Consider the following 17,065-nt stretch of genomic DNA (forward strand, 5'->3'; position numbering starts at 1 on the left):
CCTGTGCATTTAGTTGGCAGAAGAGCCTGGGTCTGCGTAAGGAGCAGGATGGATGCCACAACGTTAGGGGAGGAAATGTCACCAAGGAGCTCCAAGAGTTAACAGATAGACAAAGTGTTTCATGATCCTCTATGAGTTTTAAAATAGGGATATTTGGCTCTTCACCTTGAAATTTTTATTTTCCAGTGAACTCTTAACTTTAAGAGAGGAGCTTGGTTCTTGGCATCTCATGGTGCACTGGGGTTGCTTGGGAGCAATCATTTCAAGAAGGGGTTTGGAGAGGCAGGCCAGGGCCAGGTGACTTTAAACTTATTGTAGTCCTCATAAGCACTCACCTGTAGCTTGATCTGGCCCTTGATCAGCTGACAGGGGACATTTTGGCCCCTGTCACAACCCTCAAGGAGCGTACAGATGCCAGCAGTCTGGGAGGGCGGGGGGCACTCCCAACCAGCTTAGGTACAAGTCTGAGATTCTTTCAACATAGATTCTTGGTTGCAGTTTTCTTCTTTTCAAGGTACTTTACTGGCCTCTTAGGAGCTCTGTGGATTTTTGAAAAATGTAAAAACAAGGTTAAGAAGTTTGTTAGTATCTCTAAAAGTGAATGAAACAAAAACCTATTGGGAATGTGACTCTCTTCCTTGGGATTTTCCCTTTGGGCTGTGAAAGCAAGTCATAAAGTGGACTGAGATGACAGCCTAGCAAGTAGAATGGTGATTTAATAAACTCCTGGAGCCCTAGGACTGCTTCAATTCTGACTACACCCCCCCCCCCCCCAGCCCCGGGCTGTGTCAGGCTGGGCTAGGTCACATCTCTCTCTGGTTATTTATTGTCTTGGTCAATTGTCCCATATTTAATTGAGCAACCATCTCACAAGGAATTGAGTTTCCAGGGACTTTGGCGTACCTGGATTTGCTGTAGTTTAGTTTAGAATGTTTGAGTGGCTGGCCCCTTTGACATGTTAAATGGCTGTATTAACTTATTTAGGAACTAGCCAAACCATTCTAGGATCCTTGGAACTTGGCAGGGGCTAGTACTTGGCAGAATGTGCCAAGGTCTCTGCTAAGGGAAGAGACCCCTCCAAGAGACCACAGGGAACCACACAGAACTAGGATGGATTCAGAAATACAGTATCCCAGCCACCACTGAGTCTTTGAGTTCAGCCTCCCTACCCTGTGTTTCTTGCGTGTGACCACAGTAGAGCCACATTTATCAGATCAGAAGGTATAAGAAACTTCCCTAACCTAAGGGGACAGGAAACAGGTAAAAATAAGGCCATTGTCTATTGGAACTGTCACAGTAGATCCTAATTAACTTGTCTCCTTTCCAAGTCTCCTCTTACTATTTTCAAAATGATGTATTGTTCTAATTCAGGTTAAAGAAATTTAGAGAAATTCTGAGTTAATTATTTTTTTCTTTTGCACCTAGACTTCTTGAAAAAAGTTTTGAACGGAAAACACAAGACTATGAGAAGCAGATCTGCTCTTTGAAAAAAGACATTCAAACTCTCAAGGATGAGAAAATGCACCTGCAGCACCAACTGGAGGAAGAACGTGTCACCTCCGATGCCTTAAAGGGGGAGGTGGCCCAACTGAGCAAGCAGGCAAAGGTAGAAGGGGCTTCTCACTGCCAGATGAGCTCTTGGGCTAAGTTATCTGACCTGCACAGAGGGAGCAGTTTCAGACTCCCACAGGATCAGACATCCAACAGCATCTGTATAATGACCAAAGTCAAAAGGACCCTGATCCCTTCAGTTCTTCCGAGGATGAACCCCCAAGCTGCCTTTAACTTACCAATAATTGGTTTTCCTATTTTAAAACTCAGCTTTCTAACTATTTTGTAATTATATGAAGCTATTCAAATATGTTGACCTAGAGAATATGTTCAAATTAAATTAAAAGTTGATGTGAACCCTTATTATACAACCCATCCCATTGTTGTATTTCTATAAATACCTGTATTAAAATTAAACTACCTTATTATCAGCATCATATATTTTAAATTGTTATCAGAAAATCCACAAAAGCAATGATCCATGTTTGCACAGTCAAGGCGTAACTGAATTCCTTCCCTACCAGAAAACACAAAACTGCATGTCTCTGTGTTCTTCAATGCAAAACATTTCAGTGTAAGTTAAGAAAGCTTTTAAGCTTCCATGAAATAAGTGAAATGCATGTTAGTAGAATATTGTTAAGATTATGCAAATATTCTCTGTAACTGTCACGGAATAGCCATGCATGGTTTTGAAGAGCTTTAGGAATCACAGTCTTCTCTTGACTTCCTGGCAGAACTGTCTGTATTCTCTGGACCCCAGTTTCCTATTGTTTAAAAGGAGGAGTTTGGACTGTGGGATCAGAGAGGATCACATATCGCTCTGACTGCTCCATAAGAATGGAGCTCACATAAGACATGTCAATCTGTGGGAGTCGTATCATCTGGCTAGTCTGCATCTTGGGAAGTCCTATGGCTGCTCTTGGAGTGAGGCATCACTATTTGTCACGCACTTCCGCTTTGGTAGCTAAAACTGTGTTCCAAACTCTCGATGTGATATATTAAGGAGACCAGTGTGATTTTCACAGAAAATGAATAACATTATGATCATATATGACTTGAAAAATTTATTGAAGTGTTACCAAAAGAAGGTCTTTGGGATTGGATGGTCCTGGGGCCCCATCAGCTTGCCATGTGACCCTGAGTGTGCCATTTCACCTTATGGAGCCTCAGCTTTCTGTCTAAACTATTACTGTATCACCACATGGGCCTGTTGTAAGGATTAGGTTGTGTATGTAAAGTGATCAGTAAATGTCAGTTGGATCCGCCTTCTCACCCTCTGAAGAAACTGGAACTCTAGCCCTTAAACACTTAGACTGAGAAAATATCAAGGAGGGGTTATTTCCCTCTGCATGTCTCCCCTAGCTACAAAACACACACGTGTGATTCTTTCTCAGGCTGACCTCACAAGGTAATAAAGGCAAAATACAGCCTCTTCCCCCACAACGTGTGCTGCCTCTCAGTGGACCCTCATCATACCCCCACAGCCAACTCCTAACCTCTTGGGTACCCCTGGCTCTGACATGTGTCACATTAAAACCTGGCAGGAGCCCAAACCCACAATTATGAGGGTAGTGGCTTGTCCACATCCCTGCATCCTAGAGTTCACCATCCAGTGAAAAGGAATTTAGCCTCTTAGGTTTTACTTCTCTTGGGTCCTCTTCCTCCCCACAGCAGCCCACCCCTGTAGTAAGGAGCTATTTCTTCCCTTTATGTGGTAAGGAAACTAATTCTGTTGCTACAACCAACTACATCTGGGAATAGGTAACAATATTTTGAGCAGTTAAACATGCTTCAAGACCTTACTGTGTAGGTAGTGATGATTGAACAAGATTTTAACTGGGTAAGGATGTCTTGGGTAGATACACAACACAGTAAGAGTATTCTCTTTGTCTGACATAAACCATAATAGCTGTTTTTTTCTTCATCTGGTACGGTCGCTGCTGTGATACAGACAATCTCTGAATTTGAAAAGGAGATAGAGCTACTTCAGACACAGAAGATAGATGTGGAGAAACACGTGCAATCACAAAAACGGGAAATGAGAGGTAAGAAAAATATGAGTCACTGAGCCCACAAGTCTGGTTGGTTTGCTGATTGGTTGGATATGTGGTATGTTGAATAGTTGGTTGCCTTCGTAGTTGGATGGTTGGTTAGTTGTTTGGTTGAATGGCCAGTAAGTTAGTTGATGGTATGGTTAGCTGGAGACTCTGTGTGACATCTAGAGAATTGGAACCACATTCAAAAATGTAATTTATATCAGCTCTGCCTCTTCCTCTCAGAAAAGATGTCCGAGATCACCAAACAACTTCTTGAAAGCTATGACATTGAAGATGTAAGAAGCAGGTAATCATTTTTGCATTATCAAATATTTAGGAACATGTAACACATGAGAGAGATGACAGATTTTCTTACCCTTCCTTATTTTCCAGGCTCTCTTTGGAAGATTTGGAACATTTAAATGAGGATGGAGAACTTTGGTTTGCTTATGAAGGACTGAAGAAAGCAACACAGTGAGAAATTCCCCCTCAGAGTTCTTTTTTTATTTTCAGAGATGATAGATAGAGGAAAGTCAAAAGTTTATATTCCACATATTTGACACACAAGGAAATTCCTTACAGTAGGATGATCTAGTAATCACTTGAAATATTTTGAGAATTAAATAATGAGTTGAATAATGGAAAACAATCTTTTTAAAGGATAAACTTTCAAGTAATAAAACCCATAACCTGTACAGTAAAAACAGATTATAACAAATAAGTTAGCCAGGGTTGTTATAGAGATATAACTGTGTTTAAATTTAAGGAGTTTGCTGTAATTTTTTACATACAACCTTTATTTTTAGGACAACTTTAGGTCCACGGCAAAATTTAGCAGAAAGTACAGAGATTTCCCTGGGATTTCCCTTCCCCTGCCCCCATGTAATCAGCATTAGAATCTCCCACCAGAGTGGTATGTCTGTTAAACTGATCTGTCGTTATCATCAAAAATCAGTAGTTTACTTCAGGGTTCACTGTCGGTGTTGTACATTCTATGAGGCTGGATAAATGCATAATGAATGTATATTTATTATTGTTGCATCATACAGAACACATTCTTAAACTATTAACATGCAATTTTAATACTGTCTATAATTTCTTATTATTAACTGCATGTTAATGCACATAATGCTTCCTAACTCACTAGGATTTTATAATCCTGTGTACACAGTTCCATAGCGTGTAACTATGTGTACATAAGTAAAATTAGGTACTTATCATGGCTCTAATTGTGAATTTTTATAACTGTTGCACATGTACACACTCACAGTCAACAACATGGCAGAATAAAAACCAGTGGTTAATTTGTTGACCCGTCCTCTGACAGTGTTTTGGAAAGCCATTTCCAGTCCCAGAAGGATTGCTATGAAAAGGAAATTGAAGCTTTGAACTTCAAAGTGGTGCATCTAAGTCAAGAAATCAACCACCTGCAGAAATTATTTAGAGAAGAGACTGACATCAATGAAAGTATCCGTCATGAAGTTACCAGGCTGACATCAGAAAACATGGTATGGTCTTATCTGTGGGCCCCAGGTGTGGCCATTATTCTAGAGATGTCATTTGTTAGTGGAATAAAACTCAGTTTCTTGGCAGTAAATGATGGATCAGAATTATGCTTTCTAGGAGTGAAATAACTGGGTCAGAGTATAAAACTATAGGGGTACCTGGGGGTGTGGTTCATTCAGTTAAGGGCCCAACTCTTGATTTTGGCTCAGGTCATGATCTCACAGTCCCTGAGTTTGAGCCCCATGTCAGGCTCTGTACTGACAGTGAAGAGCCTGCTTGGGATTCTCTCTCCCTTTCACTCTGGCCCTCCCTGGCTCATCCTCGTTCTCTCTCTCTCTCTCAAAATAAATAAACTTAAAAAAAAAGAACTTTGTTTTTAAAATCAATTAATTATTTTTTACAAAGAAGATAAATCTATAAAATTACCCTAGGCTGGAAAGCACTTTGATGTGAGAGGTGGTTTGTTTACCATAGAATGGGTCCAAATTCTGGTGTGTGTGTGTGTGTGTGTGTGTGTGTGTGTGTGTTTAAACCTATGTATTTTAAGTCTAGCCCTAACCCCTTGGCAAGTGACAAAAAAACCCTAAGGTAAGAAGGGTAACTCTTGAGTGGGACATGTGTTCAGGCCCATTCTTCTGCTTGTGCTGTGAACAGAGATGATGTGCCTCTTATCTCATTTTTTCAAGGGCTTCTCTCTTCCAGGATTCCTTCCTTCTGAGTTTGTCTCATCTTTTCTTCCAACTCAAGCCTCTAGCCACTGAGAAATGCTATAGGAATCTCCTCAAAGAACATCCCTTTCTTAACCCCACATCACCTGCAGTCACCACCCCATTTTTTGGGGGGAGCTGGCCAGACTTCTCAGTGGCCACCTAACTGATTTCTCAACTCATCTCCCATTTACCCCACAGCCACCTTCTTTTTCACCCTCATCTTGTCTCTCAGCAACATCTGGTGACATCATCACTCCCTCTTCATGCCTGCTTTTGTTCTGCCGCCTTCCTGGAGTTTCCTGCCACACTTTCCTGGAGTTTCTCAAGCCACCTCTCTAGAGGCTGCACCTTGTCACCTTTCTTACCATTTCCTTCTCCTCTGCCTAACCTGAGAGTGTTAGGAAATTGCAAGGCTGCGTCCCAGGTGAGGAGACGTGGCCATGGGCACAGCAAACATGTGGAACGGTGATTAAGGCCCTTCGTGTCTTTGTTTGTTCTTTGGATGAAATGTTAGTGAGGAATAATGTGGAACATACATCTTCATGCACAAACAAGTTTTCTTCATTTGCTTCAGAAGCACAGTTGTTCTTACAAATTTGGACAACAGAAAAGCCATTTACCTAACTGAGGGTGGAGGTGAATGACATTTAAAGAAATACAGAAGACAAGGACAGAGGACTGTGAGACATACTGGACCATTCCAGACCTCCACTAACAGAGCACTGCACCGCCTGGAATTCACAGGGCACAGGGGGACCTCTTTGAGATGATTTTCCTGTTCCTGGATGAGGAGATGGCATCTCTGGGCCTTGGCCAAAAAGGCTGCCCTCTGTTTGCTCACATTGCCCTCATCTCAGCAGAGCCCCTCCCCCCTCCCCGTGATGCCCTCCAGACTGTGTACTTCCTTCTTCCCCTGGAGAGAAGGTTGTAGCATGTAAGAACCAGTCCCTCTGAACATGCTGGTATTGCTTGTGACTGTACAGATACTGAGGTATAAAACCATAATGCCAAACCAGTCTAACACCTCAGCTGGCCCTCACACACAACTATGCTAGATGTACGCTCCTTGGGGTTAGACTCCTAGAGGGTTCAGTTTGCTTCTGAGTAGCTCTGAGATTTTAAAGTTCAGAGATGAAAGCGTTTTATATTCAAATATTTCTGATTCTTCTCTAAAGATGATCCCAGACTTCAAACAGCAAATTTCAGAGCTGGAGAAGCAGAAGCAAGATCTGGAAATCCGCCTGAATGAACAAACTGAAAGCATGAAAGGTACCTGCAACTGTCACGAAAGTGCTTTTAGAAGATGGTTTCCTGTGTCCTGGAAGTGACAGAAAAGTCATTGTACCCAGGGATCTCAGACTCTGATTCTCCAGGGGCCCAGCCAAGTGACAAATGTGAGAAGGGGGCTGAGTGGAGGAAGCAGTAAGTGTCCCAGCCTCCAAGCTCCATTGATTGTTGCCATGTAGGCAAATTGGCCCCAGTGTTGTTTGATAGTCTTATTTTTTTAACTCAAAAATTTTTAATTTATTGACAGAGAGAGAGAGAGAGAGAGAGAGAGAGAGAGAGAGAGAGAGAGAAAGCATGTGGGAGGGGCAGAGAGAGAATTCTAAGCAGGCTCTGCACTGTCAGCGCAGTACCCAGTGTGGGGCTCAAACTCAGGAACCGTGAGATCATGACCTGAACCTGAACCAGGAGTTGGACGCTTAACCGACTGAGCCACCCAGGTGCCCTCAATCCTATTTTTAAAGAAAAGCCAGAAATCCATATTTTTGTGTGACATATGACAACTTTAGAATAATGGCTTTAAAACTTTTTAATTTTTTGTCTTTTTATTTTGGAGAAAGAGACAGAGCATGAGTGGGGAAGGGACAGAGAGAGAGGGAAATACAGAATCTGAAGCAGACTCCAGGATCTGAGCTGTCAGCACAGAGCCCGACGTGGGGCTCAAACTTATGAACTGAGAGATCATGACCTGAGTCAAAGTCAGATGCTTAACTGACTGAGCCACCCAGGCACACCTAAAAATTTTTAAACATGGTTCAGACCAAGCAAAACCTCTACCAGGAAACAGCTTAGGACCCCTGATAACTGAAAGCACGACCAAATCCGAATCAGGGTGCCATATAGCCCCCAAAGTAATGGCAGGTCTTCTCACTACAGGAAAACTGGAAGAATTGTCTAACCAGTTGAACCGCAATCAAGAAGAGGAGGGAACACAAAGAAAGTAAGTGTTAATGTGTATGTTTGTGATGTTCATGCTCACGTAAATGCTTTTCTTTTCTGAAATTGTGGGAGATACCAACATATGTTATTAAGCCAAAACAGCAAGGTGCTGATTAAGGTAATATGATGCATTACCATTTAAATGTGAAGGAAAGAAACACATATGGTACACACACACACACACACACACACACACACACACACACACACACACCCTGGGAAAACATACAAGAACCAAAACATCGCCTGCTTCCAAGGAGGGTAACTGGATGGCTGGCACACAGGGGAGGGAAGGGGACTTACTTCTCACCACATACTCTTTTATACTGTTAGAATGCCATGCCACACACACAGATAATCTGTTTAAAAAACTGATGAAATAAGATTGTGTGTGAGAGAAGAGATTTTCTTATAGCAAACCGTTTAGAGTAAGACTTGAAATCTGTGCTGACAGAGAATCTTCACTGTTAATTGCCCCAAATTTGCATTCTGACCAGCAGAGGGCCTGGAGTTCTGGTGGAGCCTCGTGAGGAAAATTTTTGCTGCCAGCTCACTGACATACTTGATTTTCAGAGCAATACATGGACACAATATGTCCTAGAGAACATTTTTAGTCATGTGACTTCATTGGTAGGAGAGGGATGAAATGAGGGCCCCAAAGAGTAGGAAAGTGGGGAGACACTGTCTTGGAACTCTTGATGGGCTGCTGCTTCTCTCTGATCCCTGGCTTTTTGAGAGTCTGGTCCCCAGGCCTTTCATGAAGGAGATAATCATCGGGCTTTCTGTCTTAAGGGCGTGAGTGGGTGTGGATGCCTCGTGGGAGCCCTCAGCAGCCCCTGGCGGAGTGGAGGCAAGAATCTCCATCAGGTTAAGGAGACCAGGGCAGTCATAGACAATTTTATACACAGCCAGCCCTGATCTTTGCCCCCAACCCCACTTCGAGGACATTTCTACTCAAGTACTATTCACCTTATACATACATTGGCCGAAGTATTTTTCTGTCTTTGGAAATAATCAGTTTTTGCTATGACAATGAGTGACTTCTCCATGACAGTCAAACTGTTACGCAATTTCCTTTATCCCTTTGTCAGGACCTTAGAGGCCCAAAATGAAATACACACCAAAGAGAAAGAGAAGCTGATCAGTAAGATTCAAGAAATGCAGCAGGCCAGCGAGCTCTTGAAGAAGCAATTTGAAAGTGAAAGTGAAGTCAAGAGTAGTTTCCGACAGGAAGCATCTCGGCTCACTATGGAAAACAGGGTGAGAAGTTTCCCAATTTGATAAATGACTGTGTGCAGATGTCACTGAAGGGGGGCGGGGGGAACATGTCACCTAACGCATGCAATGAACAGCCACCGTGAGAGCAGTGTGTTTCCTGCTCTCGGGAGACAGGTGGTCTCTGAGGTTACAGCCTGCTGCTGAGCCTTCGGGGCTTAGCACGGGCCACACAAGCAAAGTGTCTGATAAAGTAAAGGGGGATGAGAGGAGACATAAGCACTGTCCTACAGATGGCACCTGTCTCAACCGTTCTGGTCCAGAACACACCGAGAATGACAGGCTGATGTGGGAACTTCCCTAAGCAAGACTTTCCACAGTGAGGGGCCCTCCTTGCTTTGCAGGTGTGCCCTTCCTACAGTTTTTCAAGTCAAAATGTTCTTCTGTGAAATGATCATGATGGTAGATGACAGACACCTTAAATTGTTAAAATCTTCATCACATTTTAAATGCCCTTGTCAGAAAGAAATTGAGCTACTCTAAGTCAGTCCCCAGCAATTCTTTTGAAATTTTATTGGTGTGTGAAACCCACAGCCTAAGAAGTACCATCATGGCCCATGGGCCACTTTCCTGGGAGTCAGACTGCTCGGGCCGTTTCCTGGCCTTTGAGCCTCCCAAGTCTATGACTGGCGGAGGGCTCCCTGGGCAGTGGTCAGCACCCTGGACAGGCTGCATCCCAGGCTCTGCATCCTATTGTCAGGACCCGCCATTTCTTTTTTTTCCCCCAAAGTTTTTATTTAAATTCCAGTTAGTTAACATACAGAATAACATTGGTTTCAGGTATAGAATCTAATGATTCATCATTTACATACAACATCCAGTCCTCATCACGACAAATGCCCTCCTTAATACCCATAACCCATTTAACCCATCCCCCTACCCACCTCACCTCCAGCAACCCTCAGTTTGTTCTCCATAGTTAAAAGTCTGTTTTCTGGTTTGCCTCTTTTTTACCCCCTATGTTCATCTGTTTTGTTTCTTAAATTCCACACAGGAATGAAATCATATTGTATTCATCTTTCTCTGACTGACTTATTTCACTTAACATAATACTCTCTAGTTCCAGCCACATCATTGCAAATGGCAAGATTTCATTCTTTTTCATCGCTGAGTAGTATTCCATTGTGTGCATGCACGCGTGTATGTGTGTGTGTGTGTGTGTCTGTGTGTGTGTGTCTGTGTGTGTGTGTCTGTGTGTGTCTGTGTGTGTATACCACATCTTGTTTACCCATTCATCAGCTAATGGACAATTTGGCTATTTCTATAATTTGGCTATTGTTGATAATGCTGCTATAAACATTGGGGTGCAATGTTTATAGCAGTATTATCAAATATTACAACAGCATTAAATACTCTGAATCAGTATTTTTGTATCCTTTGGGTGAATACTTAATAGTGCAATTGCTGAATTGTAGGGTAGTTCTAGTTCTAACTTTTTAAGGAAACTCCGTACTGTTTTTCAGAGTGGCAGCACCAGTTTGCATATGAGTGAAATCATATGGTATTTGTCTTTTTCTGACTGACTTATTACACTGACCCCCAGTGTAAGGGGGTTCCCCTATATTCACATCTTCACCAACACCTACGGTTTCCTGTGTTGTTGGTTTTAGCCATTCTGACAGGAATAAAGTAATAGCTTATTGTAGTTGTGATTTTTATTTCCCAGGTGATGAGTGATGTTAAGCATGTTTTCAGGTGTCTGTTAGCCATCTGGATGTCTTCTTTGGAAAAATGTCTGTTCATGTCTTCTGCCCATTTTTTAACTGGATTATTTGTTTTTTGGGTGTTGAGTTCTATAAGTTCTTTATAGATTTTGGATACTAACCCTTTCTCAGATATGTCATTTGCAAATGTCATCTCCCTTTCTGTAGATTGCCTTTTAGTTTTGTTGATTATTTCCTTCACTTTGCAGAAGCTTTTTATCTTGATGACGTCCCAATAGTTTGTTTTTGCTTTTTTCCCTGGCCCCAGGAGACCTAACTATAAAGAAGTTGCTATGGCCGATGTCAAAGAGGCTACTGCCTTTGTTCTCCTAGTATTTTGATGGTTTCCTGTCTCATATTTAGGTATTCATCCATTTGGAGCTTATTTTTGTGTATGTTATAAGAAAGTAGTTCTATGTCATTCTTTTGCATGTTACTGTCCAGCTTTTCCAACACCATTTCTTAAAGTGACTGTCCTCTGGTCATTCTTTCCTGCTTTGTCAAAGATTAATTGCCCATATACTTGTGGGTTCATTTCTGAGTTTCCTATTCTGTTATATTGATCTATGTGCCTATTTTGTGCCAGTACCATAAGGACTCCCCATTATCTCACAGAAAACCATGAGGGGGTAAAATCTTATTTTGCAATATCAGGATTTAACTTTGATGAAGAATTATATCTAAAGAAATCCAAAGAGTTTAACATTTAATAGAAAGTAACAAGTTCCAGTCAGGAGCACCTAGATGATGTCCAACTTTTTTTGAGGGAGATAGAACTTTCTCAGTGAATAGCCTGTATTCAGACAGTAGAGAAGCAGCTTCCTACTGAGCACATGTGGGTGGCTGTCCTGACTTCCACAGCAGTGCCTCTGTGTGTCCCTGGGGTCTCGGTTCTGTGTCTCTGGAGAAACACATTAAGAACTTTATCTGTTCGTACAAGTAGGGGTGTGGGTACAGTTCCTTCCCTCCTATCTCAGCCCATCCTAAAATTCATCTAATAATAAAAAAAGTCACCAGTCAATGAGAGCCTGGAGGAAACCACTGTTCACATTTTGATTTATTTTATTCCTTTCTTCTTTTTTCTACCATGGTAATACACATTTTATAAATTGGGGTCATACTACATATAAAGTTTTAAATTCTATATTTTTTCTCACACTATATTGAAGATACTTTCCCATTGTCATTGATAATATGTGCAAGCTGTCATTTTAATGCCTAAGTCATAGGATACACAACAATTTATTCTACCCACTATTGTTGGACATTGGATTTTTTGGCTACAAGTAATAACACTATGATGAACACTCTGAACAAAATCCTTGTTCACCGGGAGAACTGTTGGAAGGGAGAGGTAGCCACAGAGTAGAAACAGCACAGTTTCCATTGGCCCTGAGAGTCCCCAGAGGGCACATGGCTATAGTGATTGTATGGTGGGTACTGCTGGATCTGAGAAGCCTGAATCTTTTCTGGGCCAAAACCTTTGGGATTTAGGAAGAGCCTAAACATTTTGCCCTTTCTAAGACATATTTGTAGGCATCCGGGACCCTGCTGGTTTTTGAGCCAAATTCAGCATGAGCAAGGCCACTCCATTATTAGGAAGGAAACACAAAGGCAGGACCCAAATCTCTGAAGTTTCTCTGCCTCCAGACTCTGATATCCAGAGAACCTATTTTCACACATTCATATTTCTAAATTATCTACAAGGGGCACTACTTTATTAAGAAAAAATAGATCAAGATAAATATGGCATATCCATACAATAGGGTGTTTTTCAGCCACAAAAAGGAATGAAATACTGACACATAGTACAACATGGATGAGCCTCAAAAACATGCTAAGTGAAAGAAGCCAGACACAAAAGGCCACATATTATTTGATTCCATTTATATTAAGTGTCCAGAAGAAGCAAATAATATAGAATCATAAAGCAGATTAGTGATTACCAAGGACTAGAAGGGAATAGGGGAACAAGAGGATGACTGGTGAAAGTTACAGGTTTCTTTTTGGTGTGATAAAAATGTTCTAGAAATCGATAATGGTGATGTTTGTACAGCTGACTTTAGAAAACCATTTGGTGTACACTTTTTGAATGAATTATATGGTATGTGAATTATTGTTCAATAAAACTGTTACCAAAAAATAGATTAAGATGCTTCTAAGCTCATGTCCTTGTTTCTTTTGATTTCTGTAGGATCTTGAAGAGGAGTTAGACATGAAGGACAGAGTGATTAAAAAGCTCCAAGATCAAGTTAAAACTCTAAGCAAAACGATTGAAAAGGGTAGGAAAAATAACATTCCCTTTCCTACTTTTTGGAACTGTCAGCTAAGGTCCACAGGCACCGTTTGATTCCTGATGTGGTCCAGAGTCTTTAAAACTCAAAGGAATGATTGTCAACTGGTGAGGTTGGGGGCTCGGTGATGGACTAATGGAAAAATCCTTTGGGCCGAGGATAGCTCACCAGCCCTCAGATAATTCCAGATGCACTCATGTAATTGCAAGGGACACCCTGAAATGAATACTTTTAACCTCTTCTGCTATTAACTCTCCCCTTTTAAAAATGAAACTGTAATCAAGTTTCAAACATAACTGCTTTGAAATTCTCTTCCTCTCCCAGTTACAGAGGATTAATATCTCCATTTCTCTTAGAAGAAAGAAGTAGAGAGCTAAGAAGCCAGACAGTAGTTCTGAATATGAACTTCACATTTTGAATGTCCTCATGAACTCCTGTGAAAAGGCCCCTAGGTTTTTCTTTCCTTCACCTGCTTCTGAGTCTGAACTTTTCTGACTTCTCTCTTCTAATGTTCTTGACTCTTGTTTCGTATCACTTCCTCTTCCTCCCAAACTGGATCACTAAGTCTATACCTTGAACTCTCTGTTCCTTTTACTGTTTTCACACTTTTGAAGAGCTCCTTTATTATTCTTTATTCAACTCTCACCTCAAACTCAAAATGCCCAACAGCAACATGTGGATTTCTCCCTCAATAATGATAAATCAGGTCTGCCCTCTCAAAGCTCCCACTGTGTCCCTGTTTTTGGAATGAGTGAATGAACTGCCATCTCAACATAAGGACTTCCAAACTCCACCTCCCACTCCTCAGTTTTTTTCTTGAGTCCTGGTCCCTTTGTGTCTCCAAGACTATCTCCTTTGCCTTCCTGTTACCTCCTCCAACTCAATGTGTCTAAGTGGAATACATCAGCTTCCCTTCCTGTTAGTTATCCATTGTCATATAACAAACAATCCCCAAATTTAGCAACTTAAAACAACAAACACTTAGCAACACACCGTTTCGAGAGTCAAGAATGAAGGAGCAATTTAGCTATGTGGTTCTGGCCCTGAGCTGCCTTCAAGTCATCAGCAGGGACACGGTCATCTGAAAGCTTAACGGGCTGCAGTATCATTCTTATCATAAACAGCATTGCTTACTAAAACAGTTGGCGTTCTACCTTTATTAGTTTCCAAGGGAACAGAGCTAATTTATTAAATTAACAGGAGAAAGTCTCGTGCAGTAGTAAGAAAGTTTTGTTAACAGTACTTGCATCACCTTCTTTTTCGCCCACCAGACCCTACTCACCTTTCTTGGCCCAACGGGTGTGCTACCTCCTTCATTTTTTAACAGTTCCAACCCACTTCTGTGTACATTCTCATGGCCCCGTGTGAATTTCCTGTAGCTGCTGTAACAAATCAGCAAAAATTAGTGACTTAGTAGAACACAAATTTATTATCTTATGGTCCTGGAGTTCAGAAGTCCAAAATGTTTTTCACAGAGTTAAAATCAACATGTTAGCAGAGCTGAGTTCCTTCTGGAGGCTTTAGTGGAGAATCCTGTCGCTTGTCTCTCCAGCTTCTAGAGGCCACCCACATTTCTTGGCTTATGGGTCCCTTCTTCCATCTTCAAATTCATCAGCATAGCATCTTCAAATTCATCAGCATAGCATCTTCAAATTCATCAGCATAGCATCTTCAAAATCTTTCTCTCGCTGATTCATAAGGGCATATGTATCCCATTGTTTATAGCAGTGCTTTCAACAATAGCCAAATTATGAAAAGAGCCTAAATATCCATCAACTGATGAATGGATAAAGAAGATATGGTTTATATATACAATGGAATGCTACTTGGCAATGAGAAAGAATGAAATCATGCCATTTGCAGCAACATGGATGGAAATGGAAGGAATGATGCTAAGTGAAATAAGTCAGTCAGAGAAAGACAGATATCATATGTTTTCACTCATATGTGAAACTTGAGAAACTTAACAGAAGACCATGGGGAAAGAGAAGGAAAAATAAGTTACAAACAGGGAGGCAAACCATAAGAGACTCTTAAATACAGAGAACAAACTGAGGGTTGATGGGGGTGGAGGGGAGGGAAAAAGGGGTGATGGGCATTGAGGAGGGTACTTGTTGGGATGAGACTGGGTGTTATATGTAAGTGATGAACCACGGAACCTACCCCCAAAACCAAGACCACACTGTACATACTATATGTTAGCCAGTTTGACAATAAATTACATTAAAAAAAATCTTTCTGACCTCTGCTTCTGCATTACATCTCCTCTCAGAATGGACATGAATCTTTGGTGACCAGAAGGCAGACTCTGGCTCACCCAAAGATGTCCACATCACAGTCCTCAGAACCTGTGGGTGTGTTATTTACACAACAAAAGGGATTTTTGCCAGTGTGATTAAATTGAGGATCTTGAGATGGGGAGATTACCTTGTATTAATCTAGGTGGACCCAGTATAATCACAAGAGACCTCATAAGAGAGGGGCAGGAATGCCAGAGTGAAACAAGGTGATGTGACAACAGAAGCAAAGAGATAGACAGACAGACATGGTGATGGAAGCAGAGGTCAGAGGAAGCAGAGGCTACAATCCAGGGGATATGGGCAGCCTCTAGAAGCTGTAAAAGGCAAGAAGCGGATTCTCCACTAGAGCTTCCAGAACTTAGCTCTGCTGATACTTTGATTGTAGTCCAACATGTAAGATCCATTTCAGTCTTCTGACCTCCAGCACTGTAAGATAGGAAAATTTGTGGTATGTCAAACCACTAAGTTTGTGGTAACTTGTTACAGCACATAGGAAGCTAATACAGCCCCCTTAGGATCATGCAGTTTGGTACTTTGCTCACCTACTGTTTCATGAATCTTGTTTCCTTGACTGTGACATCAGCATCTTGAAGACAGAAGCAACATCTTGGCTTGCTTTCTTATCTGCACTGTGCTGGATTCATACCGGGCACTCATGAGGAGCCCTTCAAGGATCATTCCGCCTTTTCAGCGACAGCTATACTCATTGATATAGTTGCAGATAAGAATCACTACCAGAGGAATTCTTCGGGATTAATCAAGTTTCCATTTATCTGAAAGCCGCAGACATTTGTGTGCAAGCCAGCCAGAATGGGGTGGAAAGAGACAGAGCAGTCTCATTATAAAGCCTGTGGGAGTTGTTTCTGTGAATTTAGCTGATTGTTTGCCTCTGACTATAGGCAATGATGTGCACTTGTCCTCAAGACCCAAGGAGTATCTTGGAATGCTGGAATACAAGACAGAAGATGAGGACAAGCTCATTCAAAACCTCATTCTCGGTAGTGAGACCTGGAAGTCTGAATGTTTGCTCTGTCAGTCATTGCTACCATCATGGGTGGGAGTAGTCATTTCTCTTCCTCCACTGCTGCTTCTCCTAGCCCACAGTCTCCTAACCTCGGCACTGGTGACCAGATAATTGGTTGTTGTGTGGGGGCTGTGTATTGTAGGATATTAAGTAGCATCCTTGACTTCTACTCTCTAGAAACCAGTAACAACCCCTAGTCATGACAATAAGAAACATCTCCAGACATTGCCAAATGTCCCTTGGGAGCCAGAATTGCCCTCAGTTAAGAAGTACTGCCCTCACCCCTTCCAAAGTCTAATCATAGGATCCAGATAGAAGACACATCCTCTCATCTTTGTGTCTCAGCACAGGAGCAATGGCAGAAGTAACTGTGGTTCCATGTCCCATTCGACTTCTGCTGAGAATTTTATTTGCAGGCAATGTGATGGGAGCTTCCCAAACAC

General features: G+C 41.7%; 1 protein-coding gene across 3 annotated transcripts in view; it reads left to right on the forward strand.

The window, feature by feature from the left end:
* Positions 1 to 17,065, forward strand: part of MYO5C (myosin VC) — a 104,295-nt gene that overhangs the window by 65,192 nt on the left and 22,038 nt on the right. For all 3 annotated transcript variants that reach the window (XM_047862143.1, XM_047862145.1, XM_047862144.1), the window contains exons 25-34: positions 1,426 to 1,606; positions 3,503 to 3,596; positions 3,831 to 3,894; positions 3,981 to 4,061; positions 4,915 to 5,095; positions 6,979 to 7,072; positions 7,964 to 8,027; positions 9,118 to 9,286; positions 13,199 to 13,286; positions 16,498 to 16,596. In XM_047862143.1, the coding sequence (XP_047718099.1) occupies positions 1,426 to 1,606; positions 3,503 to 3,596; positions 3,831 to 3,894; positions 3,981 to 4,061; positions 4,915 to 5,095; positions 6,979 to 7,072; positions 7,964 to 8,027; positions 9,118 to 9,286; positions 13,199 to 13,286; positions 16,498 to 16,596 (1,115 nt within the window). The remainder of the gene's footprint in view (positions 1 to 1,425; positions 1,607 to 3,502; positions 3,597 to 3,830; positions 3,895 to 3,980; positions 4,062 to 4,914; positions 5,096 to 6,978; positions 7,073 to 7,963; positions 8,028 to 9,117; positions 9,287 to 13,198; positions 13,287 to 16,497; positions 16,597 to 17,065) is intronic.

The sequence above is a fragment of the Prionailurus viverrinus genome, chromosome B3, assembly GCF_022837055.1.
Source record: "Prionailurus viverrinus isolate Anna chromosome B3, UM_Priviv_1.0, whole genome shotgun sequence".
NCBI classification, from domain to species: domain Eukaryota; kingdom Metazoa; phylum Chordata; class Mammalia; order Carnivora; family Felidae; genus Prionailurus; species Prionailurus viverrinus.